Here is a 25,407-nt window from a genome sequence, read left to right as displayed (position 1 = left end):
GGGTTCTGGGCTGTCTAAATGTAGAGAGCAAGCTGAACACCAAGAGGTATGCTTTTGCTTCTCTCTCTTTCTTTTTTTTTTTTTTTTTCATTTATTAGATATTTTATTTACACTTCAGATGCCATCCCCTCTTTCCCCATTCCCCCCCTTAGAAAGCCCCTATCCCATGCCCCCTTTTCCTTTTTGCATTTATACATTTTTTTTTAAAAAAATGTTAATCATAGGCTTTATAAGTTTGGTATTGTTCAATCAGAGGTGTAACCCACTATCCAACCTAGATATAACAACTATCTTTGACTGGTGGAGATACATGAACATCTGCCTCCCTGTCTCCCCCCTCTTTCTCTCTTTCATCACCTAGCTTCTCCTCTCCTTCTTCTTCTCCTCTTCTTACTCCTTTTCTTCCTCTCAGTACTCCTCCCACCTTAGCTCCTCCTACACATCACCCTTCCTGTTAAAAGGAAACTTTTCTCTCAAAATACAATTAGAGCATAATTATGCCAATTTGTACCAGTGAGGTACAAGATAGTCCTACTACCCAGTCCATCCTTTTGTTGACTAACCAGAACCTCTGTCATCTATCCTGACTAAAACTTTTAGTTCTGAACCTGGCTTTAGGATGAATGTCAGCTGCCGACCATCCACTCAAATCTTTTCTCTCAAGGTAAATAGCTATAAGTTTTCAACCCCGTCAGAAATCCAGAATGACTGAGTTAACTATAATTGTGGGAAGCACAAAGCATAGCTTCTAAAACTTAGCCAATTTATAGAGACCTCTGAACACCTGGACACTCACTCTACTTCAAAACGTTGGAGCATCTGTTCTTCTACCTTCTGGCCCAGGATCATCTGACAGACTCTCTTTCTTTCTTTCTTTCTTTCTTTCTTTCTTTCTTTCTTTCTTTTTAAGATTTATTTTATGTATATGAGTACACTGTAGCTGTCCTCAGACACATCAGTAGAGGGCATCAGATTCCATTACAGATGGTTGTGAACCACCATGTGGTTACTGGGAGTTGGACTCAGACCTCTGGAAGAGCAGTCAGTGCTCTTAACCGCTGAGCTGTCTCCAGCCCCATACTTTTACTTCCCTCTGCTTAGCTGTGGACGTGGTAACACTAGCTGTTCTAAGTCCCCGCTGCTTCCTAAAATGATGGATTGTGACCGGGATTGTGAGCTTAAAATAAGCTCCTCCTCTTCTAAGTTGCATTTTATCAGAGTATTTTATTACAGCAACAGAAATAAAATGAAAACATCCTGGGTCCTGTTCTCCCAGCTCCCCCTATTGCCTGTAGTCACCTGGGTGGTGCTTCCCTGTCTGGAGGCAGAGCCTTGGCTCAGGACTGCCACAAGGCTTTTTCAGCTATGGCTGCCCAACCATAACATAGCGGGTCAGACCTTCTGCTTAGCACTGGTGTTTGGCAGAAAGCTTGTGCTTTGTCCTAGTGTGACAGATTGAGGATGAAGTCACTGGATTCCTGGACACATTGTGAGGCTTGGTGCATGCTTATTTGGACCAAGAAGCCAAGGTGCTCTATGCAATGAATTCAGGCTCCAGACCCTGCTTTACACCCTGTCCCTATGACAGTTTGGGAAGAGGCTGCCCTGGGACTTCAATCTCCTCACCTTAGATGGAAATGATTCTCCTGGAGAGAGAGAAAGACTGAAGGCTTTCAGCCACAGACATAGGGACGGGAGATGACAATGAGGCTTCCTAGGACCTTCCCTAGGCTTGCTCATTCCCACTGAACTGAAGGGAAACTGTGCAGTCGGCAGGGACTCAGGCTAGACCACGGTCCAGGCCCCTCACTGTACGTTTTGCCCATGGCCCAGGTGCGGTCTAAACGCTGCGATATCCACACCAAGTTTGTCACTCACACACCCTGCACCACATGTGCAGCTATCAAGAGGCAGCTATGTCCCTTGGGCTGGTCTCGGAGTTTCCCAGAGAAGATACTCCTGGACTGCCGGTATGGGCCCGCCCACTTCTTTCCCACTTTCAGGAGGGTGGCAGGGGATCCAGAGGGACCTCACTGACATCCAGGTGGGAGCAAAGTGTCATCAACACACACACACCTGTTGTGGCCTACAGAGCAGTAGGCACAGGAAGGGAGAAAGAAAGGTGGTTCCCAGGCACCTACTGTGTGCTGGGCCCTGGGCTCAGCCCTGGGTTAGAAGGAGAGAGGTGGGTGGGCTAAGATTCCTGGAATTCAGTGTGAGGAGCGTGACAGCCACAGGTGCCCACCACCCCACCTCCTGCCTACCCTGTCTCGTAGCTATGAGTTGCAGCTCAGGGGCTCTGTGATATCCTTAAGTGGATGCAGCCAGGAGTGCTGGAAGGACGTGGTTCAGAAGGCTTGCTGCCCCGGCTATTGGGGATCCCAGTGCTATGGTATGGAAGAGGCCGCCTGCCCTGCCCCAGCCCCCAGCTCCTCATCTGAGGGGCACCTATATTGCCCACAACCTTGTTCAACCAGTGACTACTCATTGAGAGCCACGACTACTCATGGCTCCATAGCCTTGGCTGTCCTGGGGGAGGGGCTGGAGGAGAGGTAAAGGAAGCATTCTGGGAAAAAGCTGAGTTTTTGGGGTCCGCAGAGTGCCCTGGTGGTCCAGCAACACCATGTAGTGGCCATGGGACCTGCCTGGATGGCATAGATGGAAACGGGACCTGTGTGTGCCAGGTAAGGGTTGGGTAGGGATGGGGTGGGGCTGTCGAGGGAACCCCACTGACTTACTGCGTTAACAGGAAAACTTCAGCGGCTCAGCCTGCCAGGAGTGCCGAGACCCCAGCAGATTTGGGCCTGACTGCCAATCAGGTGAGCTTGCAGGGCCTCTGGGCAAAGCCAATCCTACCTGTGTCTGCAGACCTCTCCTAAATCTTCAGCCTTGCCTTTCCCTCCTGGAATGTTGGTCTTGAGTCCTGCCCTGAGGTTCTTACATATGGAAGTCTCAGAAGCCTCCTCCAGGAAGCCCTCCGTCATGACCCTCTTTCTACTCCCTGGCTCCCTCCGGGATTTCCCCTTCTACTGTGTTCTTTTATCAGAGCTCTGGACTCTCAAGGTTATTCCTACGTTGTAAACATGCAGAGGGCAGGAAGGCAATGCACCTTGGTATGTACCTTGGTGAGGCTGTGGTTCCATGTGCCCTTGTATGTCCCCCTCAGTGTGCAACTGTGTGCATGGGGTGTGCAGCCATGGACCACAGGGGAATGGAAGCTGCCTGTGCTTTGCTGGATATACTGGCCTCCACTGTGACCAAGGTGAGCAGTGCTGCCAGGGGCAGAAGGTTCTCTGTGGCCTGAGGAGGGGAGGACAACTGGGTGACAGGTAGTCTGAGACTCAGGAGGACCTGGGCCAGACTTCCACTGTCTGGAGGCTCAGAGAGGTGAGGCAGCTGCCTGGAGTCACACAGCAAGCAGGGCAGAGTGCTTTGTGCTCCTCCCCAACCTGGAGCTGGGCCTTCACTATAATTTCTCTGCTCAGAGCTCCCAGTCTGTCAGAGCCTGAGATGCCCCCAGAATTCCCAGTGTTCTGCAGAGGCACCCACCTGCAAGTGCCTGCCTGGATACACTCGGCAAGACAATGCTTGTCTTGGTAAGTATGTGATCTGGGGGCAGGGGACTCGAGCTTGGAGAGCACAGTGGGTGGCAGGGTCTGGAAGGGTACCCTTTTATACTAGTACATGCAGTCTGGCCACTTATACAGAAAGAACATGCTTCCTATGAGGCAGAGGGCCAATGGCCACTCAGGTGGAAACCATGAAGGGGAGAGGGCTCCTGGGGCCCAACTCACTCAGATGCTCTCTGCCCTGGCAGCTCCTGACCCCTGTCAGCCGTCTCCTTGCTCCCCACTGGCCCGATGCTCAGTGACTCCCAAGGGGCAGGCCCAGTGTCACTGCCCAGAGAATTACCACGGAGATGGGAAAGTGTGTCTGCCCCAGGACCCATGCCTCACCAACTTTGGTGGCTGCCCCAGCAACTCTACCTTCTGCCTATACCGTGGGCCAGGCAAGGTGAGCTAGGTCCTGCTTCACAAGCCACTTACCCACTCTAGGCAAGTCCCAGGTGGTCTGAACCCCTCAGATGCCCCATTTATAAGATGTGAGAAGAGTGACAACCCTGGTCTTGAAGAAGGGGCAGCAGGGCTGTGTGAGGGAGAACATATGCCAGCAGCTTTCCTGTATTCTCACTGGTGGATGTACTGTCTTCTCCTGCCCCTGCCATTTTGCCCAGGCCACCTGTATGTGCTGGCCAGGTATGAAAAGCATTAACAACGATGCTTCTGAGGGGTGCCAGGTCTCATGCAAACCACAGTCCTGCGACAAAACAGCCACCTGTCAGGTGACCCCTGATAGAAAGACCAGGTTGGCACAGGGGCCAAGGGGGATGGGCACAGGGTGGGTGGAGTGGGCAGTATATGTGTGCCTCCCCTCAGGGCCTGGCAGGGAGGACTTGGGGGGTGGGGTGGGGCCAAGGGGATGGTCCATCCTTTTCCTGACCAGTCTCTCTGGGTCTCCAGCTGTGTATGCAAAAATGACCAGGTGGGTGACGGTCATGCCTGCTATGGACATCTGCTCCACGAGGTTCAGAGGGCCAATCAGATTGGCCTGGTGCTCCTGCGGTTAAGAGTGGCCATTGCCATGCTAGGTGTGTGCCCTCTAGGCTTACCTATGACCATGCCCCTGCCCCATACCCACAAAGCTGGGAGGGAGACTTAGTCTCAGCACAGACTCTAGTTTCTTTGCCCAAGAAGAGGGTGAGGCCAGGATGGAGGTGGGGACTGGTCCCAGCATTAATGTCCCCTTCCCATGCTGGACATCTATACCATCACCTCAGGAGCTCCCCATTTGAATTCTGACACCACCCCTCTCCATCTACAGGGCAGGGCTGCCAGGAGATCCTTACGTCATCGGGCCCATTCACCGTTCTGGTGCCATCTATGTTCTCTGTCTCCTCTGTCTCCAGTAACATGAATGTGAGCCCTTTCTCCCTGAGAGGAGGTCACGAACTCCCTGTTCATGACGCTTCCCTTTGAGATGGTGGCCTGCAAAGCCTCTTGTCCTCTCCGGCAACTCAGGCAGAGGAGGTACAAAGAGGGTTGGCCTGTTTGGGCTTTACCAATACCCTGACCCTGTGTCTGCAGGCAACACTTGCCCAGCAGCTCTGCAGACAGCATATCATCGCAGGGGAGCACATCCTGGAGAATACAGGGCCCCCAAACACACGCAGGTGGTGGACACTGGCTGGCCAGGAGATCACCGTCACTTTCAAAAACATGGTATGAAGGGGACCTCAGACTAGGGCCATAGGAATGGCAGGCAGGGGACACAGCGGGGATAAATGTGTAGCAGGGAGAGGGGCTGCGGAACAGAGGGTTTGGCATGTGGGATATAGTTCTGTGTCTGTCTCATCAGAGATATACCTACAAGTACGAAGACCAGCCCCAGCAGTTCAGTATCCACAAGGCCAACTACATAGCAGCTAATGGGGTCTTCCATACAGTCACTGCCCTGCGATGGCAGCTTCCACCCCCACTTCCAGGGGACCCTAAGGTGAGCCAATGACCTCCTCTCCACTCTGTGCTGTAGGGAATGCCTCCATGTGTTAAGGACAGGTATGAGACTTCTCTGGCTTGCAGAGGCTAGGCTCCTCCTCCTCCTGGGGCAGAAGCCACCTCATCCTATTCTGGGGCTCTTATACTTACAGAAAACTGTTGCCCAGATACTTGCTTCTACGGAGGTTTTCACGCGGTTTGAAACTATCCTGGAGGTAAGCTTGGGAAAGGGAGTTCCACCTAGCTGGACATCCAGACCACAACAGCTCATGGCCCCAGAGTCTGCTCACCTACCTTTCTAGAGCCCTCTGCCCCCATCACCATACCTGAGACTTTACAGGGGCATGGACCAATGCATCACCCATGTCTCCCACTTAAGCAGTGGGAGCTCCCTCTTGGCTGATGATGGCAGGAACCAGGTAGGATTCTGAGGCAGAGATCTGTCTAATCCTACACTCTGCTGCTGCAGAACTGTGGGCTGCCATCTATCCTGGATGGTCCTGGGCCCTTCACAGTCTTTGCCCCAAGCAATGAAGCTGTGGACAGCCTGCGGGATGGCCGACTGATCTACCTTTTCACAACAGTAAGTTCTATGGGGAGGTGGAGCTGCGAGCTGGGGCTGCCAGGGCTCCCCCATCAACCTACAGGAACTGACTTCTTTCCTCAGGGCCTTTCCAAACTTCAGGAGCTGGTACGGTACCACATCTACAACCATGGACAGGTGAGAGGATGCCCCATCCTCTTCATGATGGTTCCTGTTTCAAAGACTACTACAAGTTTTAATCTTTCTGGGGATTTCCTTATCCTCTTCTCTTCACTTCTGAGAGTCACTGTGTAGCACCTGAACAACGTGTAGCCAGTGCCAGCCTAACTATTATTATCTCCTGCCTCAGCTGACAGTTGAGAAGCTCATCTCTAAGGGACGCATCCTCACCATGGCCAACCAGGTCCTGACTGTGAATATTTCTGAGGAGGTGAGATCTGGGCAGCTGGGTACATGAGTCGGTTCAGAAGCCACTGACCTTGTTCATGCCTATTGGTGTGCTGTAAATGCCATGGTGGGCAGGACACTTGACGAGGCCCCAGCTGGGCTAGGAAAGTGGACATAGATCCCACAGTGTGAAGTAAAGCCACATGGTAAAAAGAGAGGAGCGAGGGCCTTCTGAAGCCTCCTGGGCTGGAGATAGCACGTGGTGGGGTCTGTGTTACAGGGACGCATCCTGCTGGGACCTGAGGGCATCCCTGTGCGGAGGGTAGATGTGCCGGCTTCCAACGGTGTGATCCACATGCTGGAAGGCATCCTGCTGCCCCCCACCATCTTACCTATCCTACCTAAGCACTGTGATGAAGAGCAACACCAGACTGTGCTGGTGAGCCCTGTACCGAACCCAGGCTCCACCCTGTACCCAGACCCCATCCCTAGAACGTGGGCAGGGGACAACTCTGTTGTGTCGGTCTTGCAATCACAGAATGTTCAGGACTGGGTAATACAGAGGAAGAGACTTAGTTTGGCTCACAGTTCTGAAGGCACAGCACAGTGGCAGTTCAGCTCTCTCTCTGAGGGAGTTGTGTGGCGCAAGGGCGGTTGGGCATAGGCAAGAAGACCACAGTGAAGGAAGAGAATCCTAGGTCATTCCACCAGAGCCTGCTTTGACTAGAGCACCCCTCCATTCAGAAAGCCTACTAACCACCTGCCTCTCACAGGCTCCCTGTGATGCCTTTCCTGGCCGCTCTATGCTTGGCCCCTTCTCCTCCCTCAGATCTTTGCTCCATGTCATCATCTCAGGGTTGTTGACTCTCTCCGACCCTCCTCCCCCTCCCTCTGCCCTGCTCTGTTCTTCCTAGGGTTCTTGTGTGGATTGCCAAGCCTCGAATGCCAGTATATGCCCCCCAAACAGCGTGAAAATGGTGAGCACCCCAGCCTGGCCCTCGGGGATGGATCTCTTTTTGCCAGACTCTCAAGCATACCCAGGCTGTAGTGGGAGTAGAAGCAGGGAGGGCTGGACCATACCTGGCGGCTCAGCATACCCCAGCTCTGCTCAGGGTGGGAGAAACGGACTAGGGCTGCCTGGCAAAGGCTGGCCCAGCATCCACTCTGCTGACTGGTCTAGTATGGCATGCCCTAGGATATCTTCCCCAAGGAGTGTGTTTATACCCACGACCCAACTGGGCTCAACGTTCTGAAGAAAGGCTGTGCTGTCTACTGCAACCAGACCATCACAGTGAGCCTGGGCAGGCGTGTGACCCCTGGGGACCCTGGGCGTTTCCTCTTTGGGGTTCCCAAGTTGGGTTGAGGAGGCCTCCCTTCCCAGGCATTGCTTTTGCTATTGTTTGGTTTGGAAGAGTTTTTGTGGCAGTGCTGAGATTAGAACCCAAGGCCTTGCATCTGCTAGGCAAGCGCTTTGCAGCTGAACTGTACTGCCAGCACTGTCCCACATGTTAATGGTTAAAGAGGTGGCACTGGAGATGGGCGGGGGTCCATACCCATTTTTTGTGCTCTAGAGATGAGCAGGAGACAGATGCTTTCTGGTTTGGGGTTGGCATGGGCTGGATGTCAGACATGCTCTGTGTCTTGCAGAAACGCGGTTGCTGCAAAGGCTTTTTTGGGCCTGACTGTACACAGTGTCCTGGGGGCTTCTCCAACCCCTGCTATGGCAAAGGCAACGTGAGTCCCCACCCTTGCTAGGTGTAATGAAGGTTAGTCCCTTCCTCAGCTGACAGTGTAGGTTACCTACTTCTAAGTAACTGATGTTGAACCAAACTGTTTTCATTAGAAATTATTGCATTCATGTCTAGAGGGATGGCTCACTGGTTAGGAGCACATGCTGCTTGCTCTTGCAGAGGTCCTGAGTTTGGTTCCATGTTAGGTGTTCACAACTGCCTGTAACTTCAGTTTCAGTGGATCCAACGCCTCCAGGGGCCTCTGTACTCAAGTGCACATGTCTACATAGACACACACACAAACACAATAAGAAACATTTTTCTGAGACAAGGTCTCATTACATAGCCCTGGCTGTCCTGGCACTCACTCTGTAGAACAGGCTGGACTGGAACTCACAGAGATCCACCTGCCTCGGCCTCTTGAGTGCTAGGATGCAAGGTGTGTGTCATTATGCCTGGCTCACAACCTTTTTTTAATAAAAGAAGTAATTATTTTTATAGGTTTTCCATCTGTTTCCCAAAAGATGACCTGACAGTGTTCTTTAATGTTCTATTTTTGCCACCTTGGGACATCAGGGCTCCTTAGTACCTGCCACAGAAAAACACAGCAGTTAATGGTCAAAACATCACTACGGCCGTTGAGCCTTTGTGGAGGTGGGGTGGGCGAGCTACTCTGGTAGCTTCACTGATTTTGGAGGTCACTCAAAAGTCTCAGTGGGAATAGGAGCTCAGAGCCCACCAGGGAGGGAAGTTCAAAGGGGGTGGGGCTGTGGTTTCCATGTCCACGACTGATCCTGTGCCTGCTACCCTTCAGTGCAGTGATGGGGTCCAGGGCAATGGAGCCTGCCTCTGCTTTCCAGACTACAAGGGTATTGCCTGCCACATCTGCTCCAACCCAAACAAGCATGGAGATCAGTGCCAGGAGGGTGAGTGACTTTGGCCTAAGCCACCTCCCAGGGGGAAAGAAGCTTAGTTTAGAAAAGGTGCTGAGGGGCTCCCCAGAAGGAACAGGGCCCTAAGAGAATGATGGAGGCCACGCGGACTGGTGCCGTTGGAAAACAGCAATGGATGTTGTCCGCTTCCCCAGAAGAGAGCTGGGCTTTCATCTAAAGCAAGCAGGATTTCAGCAAGACACACTGGAGGCTTTCTGATAGTGGGATTGATTGGAGGCAGAGTCGATAGAATGGCTTGACTAAAAACTCAAAACTGCAAAAAAAATTGCAAAACTGCACAGCTGGGTGTGGTGGCACACGCCTTTGACCCCAGCACTCAGGAGGCAGAGGCAGGCAGATATCTAAATTCAAGGCCAGCCTGGTCTACAAAGTAAGTTCATGGACAGCCAGGGCTACACGGAGAAACCCTGTCTCAAAACAAACAAACAAACAAACAAAAAACAAAAGCAAACAAAAAATACAACAAAATGGCCTCCCTTGTAGTTTACATGCCTATTCATTGATATGAGATGATCTGTGATTTAAGAGTCCTAATACAGGCTCATATAACATATAGTCATCTATTATAAATACTCCATTCCCAGCCCTGACCTGTACTTTACAAAACAGTCCTGGCTCCTAACAAGCCCTGCTTCCTGTCCGGTTTCTCCATTCTCATCTCTTCCCTTACAGACTGTGGCTGTGTCCATGGTCTGTGTGACAACCGTCCTGGCAGTGGAGGGGTGTGCCAGCAGGGTACATGTGCCCCTGGCTTCCAAGGTCGCTTCTGCAATGAATCCATGGGAAACTGTGGATCTGTAGGGCTGGCCCAGCCCTGCCACCTGGACGCTCACTGTGTTATTCAGGAGGGTGTTGCCAGGTGAGGAGGACTCTGGCTTCTTTTGTGCTCCGTCCATAATTACACATCAGTTTGCTCATTCTCCAGCCTCTTCCCCAGGCTCAAATGGGCCGCTTCTCCCCTCCACCAGGTGTGTCTGCCATGATGGTTTCGAAGGTAATGGCTTCTCCTGCAAACGCAGCAATCCTTGCTCACGCCCAGACCGTGGTGGCTGCTCAGAGAACGTTAGTTCCTCTCTCTGCCTTTCTCCTTACCCTTTTACTGACCCAGGGGCAGGATGGGGCTTCTTGGTCTCCAGCTATGACCATGTAACCCTGAGTCACTTATTTATAACCCACACAGGCTGAATGTGTCCCTGGAGATCTGGGTACCCACCAGTGCATTTGCCACAAAGGCTGGAGTGGGGATGGCCGCATCTGTGTGGCCATCGATGAATGTGGGCTGGACACTCGAGGTGGCTGCCACGCTGATGCTCTCTGCAGCTATGTGGGCCCTGGACAGGTGAGGCACAGGAGGATATCTGGGGACTTTCTCTAACCCAATCTAAGCTTAGGAACATCCACTGTAAGCTCCGAATCTGGACCCACAGATGCAGATGAAGTCATGCACCCTGGCACTGGTCACTCGTGTGCCCACTGGATCTCCATGTGTAACCAAGCACCTGACATAGGGCGACCTCTCTCTTCGACTCAGGGAATGTAATACTACTAAGCAAGGCAGGGGGAAAGCTTTCCTCTGGAGGCCCCAAGTCTGTATGTAGGTTCACATGAATCTATCGCTGGAATTTCATAATCTAGTCTTGCATATTTGTTATGGGATCTTGTACCCAGAGCCTCCAGATCAAGAATGTTGAGGTTCACGGACCAGAGTTCTGACAAGGTCTAACACAGACCAGGCACAGTGGGGCACCCCTTTAATCTCAGCACTCCTGAGGCAGAAGCAGATGATCTTGAGGCCAGCTTGTTACCAACCAGAGCTACACAATAGAGAGACCTTGTCTCAAAACAAAACAAAATCTAAGCCAGGTTGGAGAGACTGCTCAGTGGTTACGCACTTGTAGCTCTTACAAAGGATCTGGGTTAGATTTCTAGCACCCATATGGCAGCTAAGACACTGTCTAGAACTCCAGTTCCAGAGGATCTGATGCCTTCCCCTGGCCTCTGTAGGCACCTTATGCATGTAGCACACAGACATAATGCAGGCAAAAAGCAAGCACAAATAAATTAGAACTGGAGAGATGGATCAATGGTTAAGAGCCATGCTGCTCTTGCTAAGAACCTGGGTTTGATTCCCAGAACCCACATGGCAGCTCACAGCTGTCTGTAACTCTAGTCCCTGCACCCATACACATAAAATAAATTTGCATAAATAAATATTTTCAAAAGAATATCTAGTGTACCAGCAGGAGGCCAGGCGTGACTGGTTCTGAGCCATCTCTTCATGGCTCCATCTTCTCGTCCTATGGTGGCCTCTGGCCCAGCAGTCTGTGGAGTATTGACAGTAAAAACTCAGACTGGCGTAAGAGCTCTGAACCCCCTAGGAGCCGGGGAGCACTCAGGAGACAGAAGCAGGGGATCTCACACTGAATACCATTGGACTAGTAGTGAGACCCTGTGAAGAGAAGGCTGGAAAGAGAGCTCAGAGCTGAGGCTTTGAATGCACTGAGTTAGATATCCCCGACCCCCAAAATTAAGATCTGGAGGTGAGGGGGCCTCACCTGGGCTCATCTGTAGGGCAGACAAGCCTGAAGATATGTCCCTAATGGGGTAGAGACCAGAACAGTTGACTGGGTCACAGGGGAGGAAATAGGATCTCAGTTCCCTTCCTGGGGCTGGCCTTGGCTGACACCTGCCCACTTGCCACAAGCCACTGACCTCCAGCCAATGGCCTTGATGAGGTTCTGAGTACAGGGTGGTGGTGAGTCTCTAAGGAAGCTTCCCAGCCAGGGGCATCTCTTATCAGCCTTGCTCTGGGAGCTGGTCTTCCTCCTGGGGCTCCAGAGCACAGTTCACCAAGGGCAAGATTTTAAGAGCCCCTCTAGGGTATGAGCAGGTCTCCTGGGGAGTAGAGGAAGAGATGGAGTCTGTGGTGAGATAAGACTCTCTGTTCCCTGGCTTCCCCAGAGCCGATGCACATGTAAACTGGGCTTCGCTGGAGATGGCTACGAGTGCAGCCCTATTGACCCCTGTCGAGTAGGCAATGGTGGCTGCCACGGCCTGGTAAGTGGGTTTAAGGGGCTCAAGTTCCCGGGAAAAGCCTGATGCAACTGGCTTGTCCATCTGTCCTTAGCACTGGAATCTTCCTAAAGTGACCACTCCTTTACTCTATCATAGGATACAGCCTTTATGCCGTGTCATTAAGGCTCCAAGAGCCAGTCCAGGCTGCCCAGACCCCTCACTGTTTCACCCTGATCCTTGAACCTCTGGCCCGTCCAAGCCCCTTGCTGCCCCTTGATCTCTCTCTGCCCTTCTATCCTACAGCAGATCTGCCTTTGACAGCAACCCCCCCCCCCACTTTCAAAAGCTCAGCTGCTGAAAGTCATGGCTACCTTTATTGCTCTTTAGTGCTGGCTTCCCAAGTCCCTTGTTAATGCCTCATGAGATGGTTTCCAGTGCTCTGTGGTACTGGGAGCAGGCCTACTGAATGGGCTCTGGAAACACAGACAAAATAGTTGGAGGGGAGCATAGAAGGACTTGGTGGCTGCACAGGCAGAGGGCTGGGAATGGACGATATGGAGGGAGAGAAAGATGAGAACACGTGGTACCCAGCTTGTTATTTGGAAGATAAATGGAGAGCCATAACTCTGTCATCTGTCTATTTCTTGCTTCTACCAGGCTACCTGCAAGGCAGTGGGGGGAGGCCAGCGGGTTTGCACATGCCCCCCTCATTTTGGTGGTGATGGCTTCAGTTGCTATGGAGACATCATCCAGGTAAGGTGCACAGATTTGTCCTCTTCCCTATGCCTGTGCTACCCTCCTATATGCCTGTTGGGAGGGAGGGTGCTTGGGGACTTCAATTTGTCCTTAGGTCTATAACCTCAACTTTTTTTCTGCCCCTTTAGGAACTGGAGGCAAATGCCTACTTCTCTGCCTTCTTCCAGTGGTTCAAGGTAGGATCAGGGTAGAATCCTAGGGTTAGGCTTATGTCTACAAGGCCTTTCCTAGATGCAGAAATGTCCATCTTTATCTCTCTGTTCCCACTTACTGTGTGCAGAATTCAAGCATCACTCTTCCTGCCAACAGCAGACTCACAGCTCTGGTACCCTCTGAATCTGCCATCCGTAGCCTGAGCCTTGAGGACCAGGCCTTCTGGTTGCAGCCAAAGATGCTGCCGGAGCTGGTCAGGTGGGGACAGCTGGGAAGGGGAGGAGATGCTGGATAGGACCTTGAACCCTTCTCAGACAAGGTTAAGAGAATCTGGTTCTTTGTTTACTATGTCTCCACAACAATGGGAGAGCCCAGGCCGAAAGATTTTTGTAGGTCACACTGATCTGTCCAATGCCCCCCTCCCCCAACTCTTCTCCTTAGGGCCCACTTTCTCCAGGGTGCCTTCTCAGAGGACGAGCTGACCCGGTTAAATGGGCAACAAGTAGCCACATTGAGCGCCACGACACGCTGGCAGATACACAATATCAGTGGGGTAAGAGATGAATTCTGGACATGTGTGGGAGCTGGAGTGGTCCCATAGCTACACCCAGCCCCCAAACCAGAGCTCCCAGGAAATAAGCCTGGAGTCCCTTGCCCAAGGCTGACTCTGAGACTGCATAGAACACATCGTGGTCTTCTTACAAGCTGTGTGTGTCAGCACATGTAACTCTGCCCTTCTCATGTGGGTACTGGTGAGGTCTATGCATCTGCCTGGTAGAGTCTGAGGCTGGGAGAGAGCTAGCCTCTCTGATACATGTATCAGTGCCCAGAAAGACTGAGTTCTGTCTGCTGCCTTCTAGAGAGTCTGTGTGCAGAATGCCACTGTGGATGTGCCCGACCTCCTTGCTACCAATGGCATCCTACACATTGTTAGCCAGGTATGGCAGGAGAAGGGGGTGTGGGAAACTTTCTAGGTCAATAATGATGAACTGACAGCCCCTCCTGCTCTATGCCAGGTCTTGTTGCCTCCAAGAGGTGACATGCAGATTGGGCCAGGGTTGCTGCAGCAACTAGACAGAGTGCCTGCCTTCCGCCTCTTCGGGGAGCAGCTAAAGGTATAAAGGAGGCTCATTCAAGAGAAATGATTTCCCAGGAGGCTGGGGCGAGGGGGATGGTTGGCTCCCTGCACCAGCTGCCATATCTCCCTTGTTCCCTGTCTCTATCCCTAGCACCACAAACTGGTGGTTGCCCAAATTGAGGCTGCCAAAGCCTACACCATCTTTGTACCCACAAATCACTCTCTGGAGACCCAGGGCAACAACAGCATCCTGGTAAGGCCTTGAGGATGGGGAAGATGAGTCTCCCGTGCCATGACAAAGGAACATGGTGGGGAATGGCATGATACTCGGAGTGCTCAAGAGTCTTAGAAATCCTGAACTGATTTGTTCCTGGCAGGATATAGACACGGTGCGACATCACGTGATCCTTGGGGAGGCACTCTCCGTGGAGGTCCTGCGGAAAGGAGGACACCGCAACTCCCTCCTGGGCTCTGCCCACTGGCTGGTCTTCTACAATCATAGTGGCCAGGTTTGAAGGGCTGGGATTAGAACACCCTTTCCAGGGCTCTGCTTTAATGATGCCCCTTTGAAGCTTCTCTACTTAAGAGACCCCAGCTTCTGCTCCAGGGAGACATCCCCCAATCTTTGCAGTTACCCCCTATCCCTGGAGTGTGTTCTTGTCTTGTTACCTCTAAGAATGAGTAGTGGGTAGGTAGATTCAACTTGTTCTCCTTCTAGCCTGAGGTGAACCACATGCCACTGGAGGGCCCTTTGCTGGAAGCCCCAGGCAGCTCCCTCTTCGGACTGTCGGGGATCTTGGCAGTGGGCTCCAGCCGTTGCCTACACAGCCACGCAGAGGCTCTTCGGGTGAGAATCTGGGGCCAGAGGATATTACAGATCAGCAGCTGCAACTGGTGATGCATGCCTTCAATCCCAGGCTGTGGCAGGCAGGATCTCCTGAGCTTGAGGCCAGTCAGGGCTACATGGTGACACCCTGTTTCTTTTCTCTCTCTTTCTTTCTTTCTTTCTTTCTTTCTTTCTTTTTTTTTTTTTGGTTTTTCGAGACAGGGTTTCTTTGTGTAGCCCTGGCTGTCCTGGAACTCACTCTGTAGACCAGGCTGGCCTCGAACTCAGAAATCTGCCTGCCTCTGCCTCCCAAGTGCTGGGATTAAAGGCGTGCGCCACCACCGCCCGGCACACCCTGTTTCAAAAACAAAAACAAAACACAGGAGCAGCAGCTGCTGGCTAGTCTGCTGGCTAGTCTGCTGGTTAGTCTGCTGGTTAGTCTGCTGGTTAGTCTGCTGGTTAGTCTAGGTGGCAGGAAGGATCACTTGGCCAGTCTTGTTCTGGACCAACTGATACCTTGCCCTTATTCCCCAGGAGAAATGCATAAACTGTACCCGGAAATTCCGCTGTACTCAAGGCTTCCAGCTGCAGGTGAGGCCAGGCTTGGTACAGCTCTGGACTTAACTTCGATACTCCCTCTAATACCCCGTCCTCTGGCCTGGTCTCCCATGCTGGGAACTAGCCTGGTACGGGCAGTTGCAACCCCCAGTTAAGGCTGAACTGCAGCCAAGGTCTGCTCAGAGGAGACTTACCCAAAATTGTAGCCCCAGGTCCGGTCCCTCCGCCAGCTCCTTATCAGCCCTATCCGCCTTGGTCTCCACCTTTTCCTTTCTCTGCCCTCCTCATGTTTGTCTGTCCCACTCACTCTGACACTTACAGCATGGTTGTTTGTCTCCCGTGCACTGCCCTGCCTCTGCCCAAGCTACCAGATGACCCTTCCTATGTGTCTCCCATTCTAGGACACACCAAGGAAGAGCTGTGTCTACAGATCTGGGCTTTCTTTCTCCCGGGGCTGTTCCTACACATGTGTCAAGCAGATCCAGGTTTGCTCCGAGGTGTCCCCCACCAAGGCTTCACCCAGGGAGGAGAGGACAGAGGAGCCCCCACCTCCAACCCCCAAGGAAGAGTTTAGACTGATTTCAAGGGCAGAGATGCTGAGCCTCCGGCAAAGACAGCAAAACAAAGGCCTTAGGAATGTCCCAAATCAGAGGGCTACTGTTGGTCCTGTGTCTGTCTAATCCCTGGGGAATGGGGATAGGAGAAAGACACAGGGTCACATCCCAGAGCTGGCACCATCAGCCAAACCCAGTGGCAGTAGCCAGGCTTTATGCTCCTCCTGTGCGATCTGTGCAGTCACAGTCCTCTCGGTTTGAGCCTACCCCCACCAGGGAAAGGTTGTGGAAGGCATCCTCCCTGCCTGTTCCGGTCTACCCTCCCTGGGTTTGTGCTTCCAAGTTGCTTTGCTCTGTGTCTGTGTGGCCCTGAACTGTTGTTATCACCTCTCCCTGGCTAGTGGCATCAATCCTGGCCTGGGCCTCTCTCCTTCCCTTCCCTTCCTATCCCCCTGCCCCTACAGGTGCCCGACTGCTGCCCAGGCTTCTTTGGCACCCTATGTGAACCATGCCCAGGGGGTCTAGGTGGAATATGCTCAGGGCATGGGCAGTGCCAAGACAGGTTCCTGGGCAATGGGGAATGTCGCTGCCAAGAGGGATTCCATGGAACAGCCTGTGAGATGTGTGAGCTGGGCCGCTATGGACCCACCTGCTCTGGAGGTGAGGTCTGCATAGAGTAGGATGTCGGCCCTTGGGAAGGAAAGCAGACTGGGTACTGTACCATAAGGGGCAGGCAAGTAACTCCTGTCCTCCACTATCCCACTTCCAGTATGTGACTGTGACCATGGGCTGTGCCAGGAGGGGCTGCGCGGGAACGGAAGCTGTGTCTGTAATGTGGGCTGGCAGGGTCTCCGCTGTGACCAGAGTAAGCGGGTCCCAGGGGGCTACAGGCAAATGATGATAGGGAAAAATTCTTGTCTGAGTGACGGGAACCTTCTCTCCTGCTCTCAGAAATCACTGATCATCAATGTCCCAAGAAGTGCGATCCCAATGCCAAGTAAGTGAGCCCAACCGTGGCGGGGCGACTGTGGGCAAGATGGGACCGACACAGGCTAAATGGCTGCCACCCCTCCCAGCTGCATAAAGGACTCCGCTGGAATCCCTGCCTGTGTCTGCGCTGCAGGATATTCAGGCAACGGCAGTTATTGCTCAGGTTGGCCTGGGGACATCCTGAGCTCCACTCTGGAATGCATGAGGTGGCTGTCCCATCTTCTCTCTAACCTTTCTCACAACTTCTATCCCTAGAGGTGGATCCCTGCGCCTCTGGCCATGGGGGCTGCTCACCCTATGCCAACTGTACCAAGGTGGCTCCTGGGCAGCGGACATGCACCTGCCAGGATGGCTACACGGGCGACGGGGAGCTGTGCCAGGGTGAGGTGTCCCAGGACAGACACGTATGAGGGGAGGGTATTTTAGTGATCTGAGTTAGGCTAAGAACGACTGAAGGTACAAAGGGTGTGTGGTGACTTGGGGCCCAAACAGGAAGGAGCTGGCACTTGGGGACAGGTGAATGGCGGGATCATCATGGGCTATCCCTCATCACAGTGTCTCTTCCCCTAGAAATAAACAGCTGTCTCGTCCACAATGGGGGCTGTCATGTTCATGCTGAATGTCTCCCCACAGGCCCCCAGCAGGTCAGTCGACAGGCTTGACACTGGGGCCTCTATTCAGACCAGGTCTGGGGTAGCCCTTTCATTCCGGGCTCTCTGCAGCCACAATGATCAGGATTTGTGACAGGTCTCCTGCAACTGCCGTGAGGGCTACAGTGGCGATGGCATTCAGACCTGCAAGCTTCTGGATCCTTGCTCCCAGGTCAGGCCCTCAACATCCTATCTCGTTTGTCAAGGAAAGGGGACTGTGGGTAGGAGCAGCCTTCTTCATCCCCAGGATGGTTCCAGGGCCTCCCTTACCCCTAGCTCAAGTCCGGCTCAGCGGTAGAGATAAAGCTTTGAGGGTTGAGCAGGGATATGAGGCATCTCCCCAAGGCTGGTGTTTCGGAGGTGCCAGGACACCATTATGGTCTTCCTCTTCCTCCTTTTCTCACTCTCAGAACAATGGAGGCTGCAGTCCTTATGCTGTGTGCAAAAGCACAGGAGATGGGCAGAGGACATGTTCCTGTGACTCAACACATACTGTGGGGGACGGTATCACCTGTCATGGGCGAGTTGGACTGGTAATGATTTTCACGCCTGACCCAGACTCGATTGTCGTTACACCTCATAAACCTGAACAGCAATCTTAGCTAAGACCCCCATATTCAATTCTGATCCTTGACCATGACCCCATGACCCTGAATCTGACCTTTGCTTATTCCTGGGCTAAAACTCCTCTACACCACATGAAAACAATCCCGACCCTGGCTCAGAGCCCTCCCTGGCTTTCCTTTCCCTGTCTCTGCCTTGGCCAGACCTTGGGCTGTTGATGCTAGAACAGGCACCAGCCCCTGAATGGGGGGTCGCCCCAAATCTGAGCTGATTCTCTATCCCCAGGAGCTGCTCCGGAATAAGTATGCCTCCTTCTTCAGCCTCCACCTCCTGGTGAGTCCCCAGCCTAGGCCTCTGAGAGCTGCTGGGCAAGCTCCAACCATCTCTGGACCTCAGTGATCCCATTTGGTTGAGGGGGTTGGCCGGCCTGGTGTCTCTCAGGATCAGGAAGATTGTTAGACCTTCCAAGTTGGTCCCAGATCATCCCTTTTGTGCTCAAGTTGTGTCCTGCCTCCCCAGGAATACAAGGAGCTCAAGGGTGATGGGCCTTTCACCATCTTCGTGCCACATGCTGATTTAATAAGCAACATGTCACAGGTATACAGCCCTGGAAGCAGACTGGAGAGGGATGAATACTCTAGTCATGGCAGGGGCAGAGGTGACAATCATTGGCTCCCACTGTCTTCATGAATCTATGCTAGGATGAGCTGGCTAGGATACGTGCTCATCGCCAGCTTGTGTTTCGCTACCATGTGGTTGGCTGCCGGAAACTGGGGAGCCAAGAGATGCTGGAGCAGGCATATGTCACTGCGCTGTCTGGGCACACACTGCGTGTTAGTGAGAGGGAGGTGAGTTCTTACACTGTTGGTCCTACTGGCTGCAGGGTCCTCCTACAGGGTTAGGATTCAGCCCCTAGATTCAGTCCCTGTGCCCTGCCTCCGTTCCTTTAATACTCAGCCCACATCTGAAGTAAGAGGGAGAGGAGTCTGGCCCAGAGGGTACCCATACTCTGGGCCCTACTCATTAGCACTGGCCTGCCCCAACCTGGAACTCGCAAGGTAAGCTGGTACCAGCACCAAGTTCCCACATTGGCAAGCCTAGCGTGGTGCTTTGTGTAGGCTTCTCATAGTGGGATGGAAGCCCTTCCCCATGTCTTCATTTTGCCCTTGACCAGCTCACCTTCAACCTCAAAGTGCAGGACTGGCTATCATCTCTGGCCCTGCTCTCTGGCACACCCCATCGATTTAATCACCCCACGAATCGGTCAATGCAACCATGCGTCTCCCACAGGGCAGCATTTATCTCAATGACTTTGCTCGGGTGGTAAGCAGTGATCACGAGGCCGTGAATGGTGTCCTGCACTTCATCGACCGTGTCCTGCTGCCACCAGATGTGCTACACTGGGAAGCTGGTGCTATTCCAGTCCCTCTGGTATGGCTGAGAAAGAACCTGGGGCTGGGTGGCAGTTTGGGATCCCCTCTTCCCACCTGACCATGTGGCTCATGGTTACTCTTTCCCAGAGAAATGTCACCACTGCTGCTAAAAGCTTCGGTTACAAGATCTTCAGCCGCCTGTTGACGGTACTGCTCTCATGAACTGCCAATGCGTGCAATGTGTGTGTGCAACTGTATGTAGGCTTACCTCTTTCTGGGAATGAATATGCCTATATGAATTTCCTTGTACAATGTAAGAGCCTCCCAATGTGGACACACATGAGGAAGTACACAACCAAGGTGTGTGGAAATGTATCCTTGTATGTGTTCCCATAAACAATGTCTCACCTATCCACAATTTCAATTTTATGTTCAATCATATTGGCAAGATGTCTCAGCTGGTGAGCCTGCTTGCTGCCAAGCCTGACAACCTGAGTTTGCTCCCTGAGACCCACGTAGCAGGAGAAAGCCAATTCCTGTAGGGTCTCCACAGTGCAGTGGCAGCCATGTTCTTTCCCCACGCTTCATACACACAAACAAAAGCAGGTTAAGCATAAAAACTATTAAACTGAAAAACCCAGAAATAGCTCGAATTTTAAAAATACTTAATATTTGTATTTGTTTTCATTGTAAATTATTTAAAATGTTCAGGGTACACAATACTGTGTTTAATAAGGAATATTTCTAGACAAGCAAACATTACATGTTGGGTATGTTCCCTGACTCCTTCCTACCCGCCCTCAGCCCCCCTCCATTTTAATTCTTTTGTTTCCCTCGACAGTTTCATTTTGCTTAAATCACATATACACATGATTTTATGATTTTATTCATGATCTAGAAACCACCAGTGAAAGAAAAAACACACAATAGTTGTTTTTCTAAGACTTTATTAATTCACTTAATGTTATCATTGGCAGTTACATCCATCTTTCTGCAAATATGTAACATTTTTTATTTTTTTAAAGATTTATTTATTTTATGTATATTTTATGTATGCGAGTACACTATAGCTGTCTTCAGACACACTAGCAGAGGGCATCAGACCCTATCACAGATGGTTGTGAGCCACCATGTGGTTTCCGGGAATTGAACTCAGGACCTCTGGAAGAGCCGTCAGTGCTCTTAACCACTGAGCCATCTCTCCAGCCCTGTAATGTTCTTTATTTTGGAAAAAATTATATACATAATGTTTTTTAAAATGATTTATTTATTTTATTTTATGTTCACTGGGGTTCTGCCTGCACATATATGTCTGTCAGATTTCTTTGAACTGGAGTTATATAGGAGGAAGAAGGAATTGTCTCAGATCTAAGGCAAATTTTATGTGAGCTGCCATGTGGGTGCTGGGAATTGAACCTGGGTCCTTTGGAAGAGGAGCCAATGCTCTTGACTGCTGAGCCATCTCTCCAGCCCTATTTATCTCTTATTGTGTCTAGTTTATAGATAATACTTTATCCCAGGTAAGAAGTATATGTGTGGTTTATATACATATGGTTTATATGTTTGGTTCACTGTAATTTAAGGCATCTGCGGGGGTCTTCAGACCTGCAGATGAGGGAATGACTGCAGATAAGTATGGCTAGTTATCAGTGCCCGGGTCTCTCTGGACCTTCTTTCTGTGGTCCAGCCTCATCTACTACTGTCACACGGTTGTTCTACCCACAGGTGGCTGGACTCCTGCCCATGCTTCAAGATGCATCCCACCGTCCCTTCACTATGCTGTGGCCCACAGATTCTGCCCTGCAAGCCCTGTCTCCTGAACGGAAGAACTGGCTCTACCACGAGGACCACCGTGACAAACTGGCGGCCATTCTGCGGGGTCATGTGATTCGCAACATTGAGGTGTGCACACACCTAAGCTTTGGTCCCTACAGTCTACATACCCAACTCCAATCACATCTCCATTTGTTTAGGCCTTGGCATCTGACCTACCCAACCTGGGCCAACTCCGAACCATGCATGGAAACACCATCTCTTTCTCCTGCAGTCTTGCCCGGCCTGTGAGTCTAGGGAGAATTCGTGGTTAAGGGAAAAAAAAGCAGGGCAGTTAGGGGCTGCAATGCCCATGACTCTTATATCTTCCCCCTTTAGGGTGAGCTCATGGTAGGTGAAGACGAGGCCCGCATTGTGCAACGACACTTGCCCTTTGAGGGTGGCCTGGCTTATGGCATTGACCAGCTGCTGGAACCACCTGACCTTGGTGCCCGCTGTGATCGCTTTGAACCCCAGCCACTTCAAATGGTGAGGAAGGCCACAGGCCACAGGTTCATGGCAGGGGCCCAGCCCACCTGTCCTCTCCTGTCCATCCACCTGACCCTGCAGTGTTGGCCTCCATCTCCTCCAGAAGACTTGCAGCATCTGTGGGCTGGAGCCACCCTGTCCTCGGGGCTCACGGGAGCAGGTAAGGGGCTGGAGGCTGAGTTAAGGGTTGGGGTAGAGGCAGGGCACCCTCAATCAAGCTCAGGCTGTGGCCTGACTCCTTTTGACCCAGGGCAGCCCTCAGGCCTGCTGGCGTCACTACTCCAAGTTCTGGACAACTCCACTGCGTTCCTTCACAATGCATAGAAGTTCCTGGATAACACCTGGTTTTTGGAACCGCAACCACGTGGGTTGCCACCGCAACTGTGTCACCACCGTCTGGAAGCCCAGCTGTTGTCCTGGTCACTATGGCGTTGACTGCCACGGTAAGCATTCAGAGGGTTACAGACAAGCTGACCAGTTTCTCTAGTTCCCAAGATGGCCGAAGACAAAGCTCTAGTCATCGCCCTTAAGATAGAATACTGGAGGCTGGAGAGATGGCTCAGTGGTTAAGAGCACTGGCTGCTCTTCCAGAAGTCCTGAGTTCAATCCCAGCAACCACATGGTGGCTCACAACCATCTGTAATGGGATCTGATGCTCTCTTCTGGAGTGCAGGTTTACATGCAGATAGAGCACTCATGCTTAAATAAGATTTTAAATAAAGGATATTGGGGTGCTCCAGGGTGGGGAATGCATAAGAAGTGGAGTAGGTGTCTAGAAGATTCATATCTGGTGTGGCGTGCTGAAAGGTTTGGGCATTCTCTGGGTTTCATGTGGTCTCAGGGGTGTGGGGACATGAGTGGACTGGTACTCCTTGAAGAGCCTTGGCTGGCATTTGGTAAGGCACAGATGGCAGAGCTGCACGCAGGAGGGTGCGTTCTTATGAGAGATTCCGGTCCCACTCATATCTACACTATTTCCTAGCTTGCCCTGGTGGCCCCAGAAGCCCCTGCAGTGACCATGGCGTGTGCATGGATGGCATAAGCGGAAGTGGACAGTGTAATTGCCATCCGGGTTTTGCTGGAACAGCCTGTGAACTCTGTGCCCCAGGTGCCTTTGGACCCCAGTGCCAAGGTAAGTCATCTCCTCACTGTCCATTCTACCCTGACCCATTTCCTTAGGCCTGTGTGAGAACTTGTCCCTCTTTCCAGCTTGCCACTGTACCCAACATGGACGTTGTGATGAAGGTCTTGGGGGCTCTGGCTCCTGCTTCTGTGATGAAGGGTGGACTGGGCCACGCTGTGAAGTGCAGCTGGGTGAGTAGCCCTTGGCCTTGTACCTATGCGACATATGTGTAAACACTATATGTATATACATGCCCTGGCTGCACACTCAGGTGGAGGCCCCAAGGGTGGATGGGAGACACAGTGGCTAGAAACGCAGCTACTGACCTGATCATATGGGATGGGTCCTGGGACAGAGTTGCAGCCTGTGTGCACCCCACCCTGTGCACCCCAGGCCGTGTGCCGTTTGGGCAACAGCTGTGAGTGCAGCCTGGGCTACGAAGGGGATGGCCGTGTGTGCACAGGTAAGCCGTGACTTGAAGGTAGGATGCCCTGGACCTGCTCTAGGACCTGGCTCAACTACTTCTTCCTTGCCCCCCAGTGGCAGACTTGTGCCAGAAGGGGCATGGCGGCTGCAGTCAGCATGCCAACTGCAGCCAGGTAGGGACAGTGGTCACCTGTACCTGCCTGCCTGCCTATGAGGGTGATGGCTGGAATTGCCGAGCTCGTGACCCATGCTTGGATGGCCACCGTGGAGGTTGCAGTGAGCATGCGGACTGCCTCAACACCGGTCCGGTAAGCAGGTGGGGAGCTGGGGAGCCAAGCAGCCTGTGTGCAGAGGCCCCATGCTTCCCGTCTCTATGAGGCATTTGCTCTCTCTGCCCACAGAACACGCGGCGCTGTGAGTGCCATATAGGCTACGTGGGTGATGGGCTGCAGTGTCTAGAGGAGCTTGAACCTCCTGTGGACCGATGCCTGGGAGAGTCATCACCTTGCCACACAGACGCTGTGTGCACTGACCTACATTTCCAGGGTGTGCTTGCTTACCCACCCCCGACCCCACTGCATTATCTGGTTACTGTCCTATTAATCATATACTTTTTTTCTTCCTGCAGAAAAACAGGCTGGTGTCTTCCACATCCAGGCCACCAGTGGCCCTTATGGTTTGACCTTCTCAGAGGCCAAGGAAGCATGCGAGGACCAGGGAGCGGTCCTCGCTTCTCTCCCTCAACTCTCTGCTGCCCAGCAGGTGCTCAGGTCTCAGGGGTAGGAGCTAAGCCTGAGGAAGCCCACTGACTTGTTGGGCTTTGGTCTCAGCCTCTCCTCCTGCCTTTACAGCTAGGTTTTCATGTCTGCTTCATGGGCTGGTTAGCCAATGGCTCTGCTGCCCACCCTGTCGTCACCCCAGCGGCAGACTGTGGTAATAATCGTGTAGGTGTAATTAGCCTTGGCATCCGCAAGAACCTCTCTGAGCGCTGGGACGCCTACTGTTACCGCATGCAAGGTATGTCCCTTTCACCGACATCTGCCTATCGTCGCCCCCTGAACTCCTTCATGAGTCTCCATGAGCGACTGCTCGCCTTTCCCGCAGACATGGCTTGCCGGTGTCGGGTCGGCTTCGTGGGTGACGGGATCGGCATGTGTAACGGGAAGCTGCTTGATGTCCTGGCCGCCACTGCCAACTTCTCCACCTTCTATGGGGTGTGCAGGGGCCCTAGCCTCAGAAGTGGGAATGCAGGCAGTTGGGATCCCCAAAGAGAGAGCTAACCCACAGCCCCATCTCCTCATCCCCAGATGCTGCTGGGCTACGCTAACGCCACCCAGCGAGGTGTGGACTTTATGGATTTCCTGGATGATGAACTCACCTACAAGACACTCTTTGTTCCTGTCAACGAAGGCTTTATGGACAACATGGTAACAAGAGGGGCTTGGGCAGTTTGCTCTCTCTAGTTGGCCCAACCCAACAAACCTTGCTCTGCTCGTAGACGCTAAGTGGTCCAGATCTAGAACTTCATGCTTCTAATGCCACCTTTCTGAGTGCCAATGCCAGCCAGGGGACATTGCTTCCTGCCCACTCAGGTCTTAGCCTCTTCATAAGCGATACAGGCCCTGACAACATTTCTTTGGTTCCGCTGGTGAGTCTAGCTCAACTGAAACCCTACTGGCACAGCCCTTGCTTACCTGCTGGGCCTGACTGCAGTTTCTCCATAGGCCCCGGGGGCAGTTGTGGTCAGCCACGTCATCATGTGGGATATCATGGCTGTCAATGGCGTCATCCACGCTCTGGCCAGCCCCCTGCTCACACCTCCCCAGTCTGTGAGTATGGGGAAGGGGGAGACACGGCCTCAAAAGGTAAAG

The 25,407-nt window shown here is 52.4% G+C and overlaps 1 protein-coding gene across 2 annotated transcripts in view; it reads left to right on the top strand.

Annotated features, from left to right (window-relative positions):
* The window catches only part of Stab1 (stabilin 1), a 29,584-nt gene that overhangs the window by 3,498 nt on the left and 679 nt on the right, over positions 1–25,407 (top strand). Inside the window, exons 2-66 of one of the 2 annotated variants that reach the window (XM_076931354.1) lie at positions 1,834–1,970; positions 2,277–2,392; positions 2,599–2,684; positions 2,750–2,819; positions 3,167–3,262; positions 3,486–3,596; positions 3,818–4,014; positions 4,235–4,365; positions 4,521–4,648; positions 4,882–4,976; positions 5,145–5,279; positions 5,416–5,553; positions 5,708–5,770; positions 6,025–6,138; positions 6,223–6,276; positions 6,449–6,529; positions 6,767–6,925; positions 7,401–7,463; positions 7,682–7,777; positions 8,134–8,220; positions 9,031–9,142; positions 9,842–10,028; positions 10,138–10,231; positions 10,350–10,508; positions 12,131–12,226; positions 12,842–12,937; positions 13,069–13,116; positions 13,221–13,351; positions 13,535–13,646; positions 13,954–14,031; positions 14,110–14,208; positions 14,323–14,424; positions 14,549–14,680; positions 14,890–15,018; positions 15,532–15,588; positions 15,957–16,040; positions 16,574–16,769; positions 16,879–16,974; positions 17,061–17,106; positions 17,186–17,262; positions 17,355–17,480; positions 17,670–17,743; positions 17,847–17,921; positions 18,160–18,282; positions 18,599–18,646; positions 18,833–18,910; positions 19,015–19,161; positions 19,604–19,744; positions 19,834–19,893; positions 21,412–21,588; positions 21,660–21,746; positions 21,838–21,987; positions 22,094–22,147; positions 22,238–22,430; positions 22,970–23,119; positions 23,197–23,301; positions 23,466–23,573; positions 23,651–23,844; positions 23,938–24,082; positions 24,165–24,298; positions 24,388–24,553; positions 24,641–24,750; positions 24,844–24,963; positions 25,035–25,184; positions 25,261–25,365. In XM_076931354.1, the coding sequence (XP_076787469.1) occupies positions 1,834–1,970; positions 2,277–2,392; positions 2,599–2,684; positions 2,750–2,819; positions 3,167–3,262; positions 3,486–3,596; positions 3,818–4,014; positions 4,235–4,365; positions 4,521–4,648; positions 4,882–4,976; positions 5,145–5,279; positions 5,416–5,553; positions 5,708–5,770; positions 6,025–6,138; positions 6,223–6,276; positions 6,449–6,529; positions 6,767–6,925; positions 7,401–7,463; positions 7,682–7,777; positions 8,134–8,220; positions 9,031–9,142; positions 9,842–10,028; positions 10,138–10,231; positions 10,350–10,508; positions 12,131–12,226; positions 12,842–12,937; positions 13,069–13,116; positions 13,221–13,351; positions 13,535–13,646; positions 13,954–14,031; positions 14,110–14,208; positions 14,323–14,424; positions 14,549–14,680; positions 14,890–15,018; positions 15,532–15,588; positions 15,957–16,040; positions 16,574–16,769; positions 16,879–16,974; positions 17,061–17,106; positions 17,186–17,262; positions 17,355–17,480; positions 17,670–17,743; positions 17,847–17,921; positions 18,160–18,282; positions 18,599–18,646; positions 18,833–18,910; positions 19,015–19,161; positions 19,604–19,744; positions 19,834–19,893; positions 21,412–21,588; positions 21,660–21,746; positions 21,838–21,987; positions 22,094–22,147; positions 22,238–22,430; positions 22,970–23,119; positions 23,197–23,301; positions 23,466–23,573; positions 23,651–23,844; positions 23,938–24,082; positions 24,165–24,298; positions 24,388–24,553; positions 24,641–24,750; positions 24,844–24,963; positions 25,035–25,184; positions 25,261–25,365 (7,308 nt within the window). Of the gene's footprint in view, positions 1–1,833; positions 1,971–2,276; positions 2,393–2,598; positions 2,685–2,749; positions 2,820–3,166; positions 3,263–3,485; positions 3,597–3,817; positions 4,015–4,234; positions 4,366–4,520; positions 4,649–4,881; positions 4,977–5,144; positions 5,280–5,415; positions 5,554–5,707; positions 5,771–6,024; positions 6,139–6,222; positions 6,277–6,448; positions 6,530–6,766; positions 6,926–7,400; positions 7,464–7,681; positions 7,778–8,133; positions 8,221–9,030; positions 9,143–9,841; positions 10,029–10,137; positions 10,232–10,349; positions 10,509–12,130; positions 12,227–12,841; positions 12,938–13,068; positions 13,117–13,220; positions 13,352–13,534; positions 13,647–13,953; positions 14,032–14,109; positions 14,209–14,322; positions 14,425–14,548; positions 14,681–14,889; positions 15,019–15,531; positions 15,589–15,956; positions 16,041–16,573; positions 16,770–16,878; positions 16,975–17,060; positions 17,107–17,185; positions 17,263–17,354; positions 17,481–17,669; positions 17,744–17,846; positions 17,922–18,159; positions 18,283–18,598; positions 18,647–18,832; positions 18,911–19,014; positions 19,162–19,603; positions 19,745–19,833; positions 19,894–21,411; positions 21,589–21,659; positions 21,747–21,837; positions 21,988–22,090; positions 22,148–22,237; positions 22,431–22,969; positions 23,120–23,196; positions 23,302–23,465; positions 23,574–23,650; positions 23,845–23,937; positions 24,083–24,164; positions 24,299–24,387; positions 24,554–24,640; positions 24,751–24,843; positions 24,964–25,034; positions 25,185–25,260; positions 25,366–25,407 lie in introns of both variants that reach the window. The other variant, XM_034498083.3, reaches the window with a different exon arrangement.

This window comes from Arvicanthis niloticus, chromosome 3 (genome assembly GCF_011762505.2).
Source record: "Arvicanthis niloticus isolate mArvNil1 chromosome 3, mArvNil1.pat.X, whole genome shotgun sequence".
In the NCBI taxonomy this organism is placed as follows: domain Eukaryota; kingdom Metazoa; phylum Chordata; class Mammalia; order Rodentia; family Muridae; genus Arvicanthis; species Arvicanthis niloticus.
Note: the sequence above shows the minus strand (reverse complement) of the source record. Positions and strands in the feature narration are given on the sequence as shown.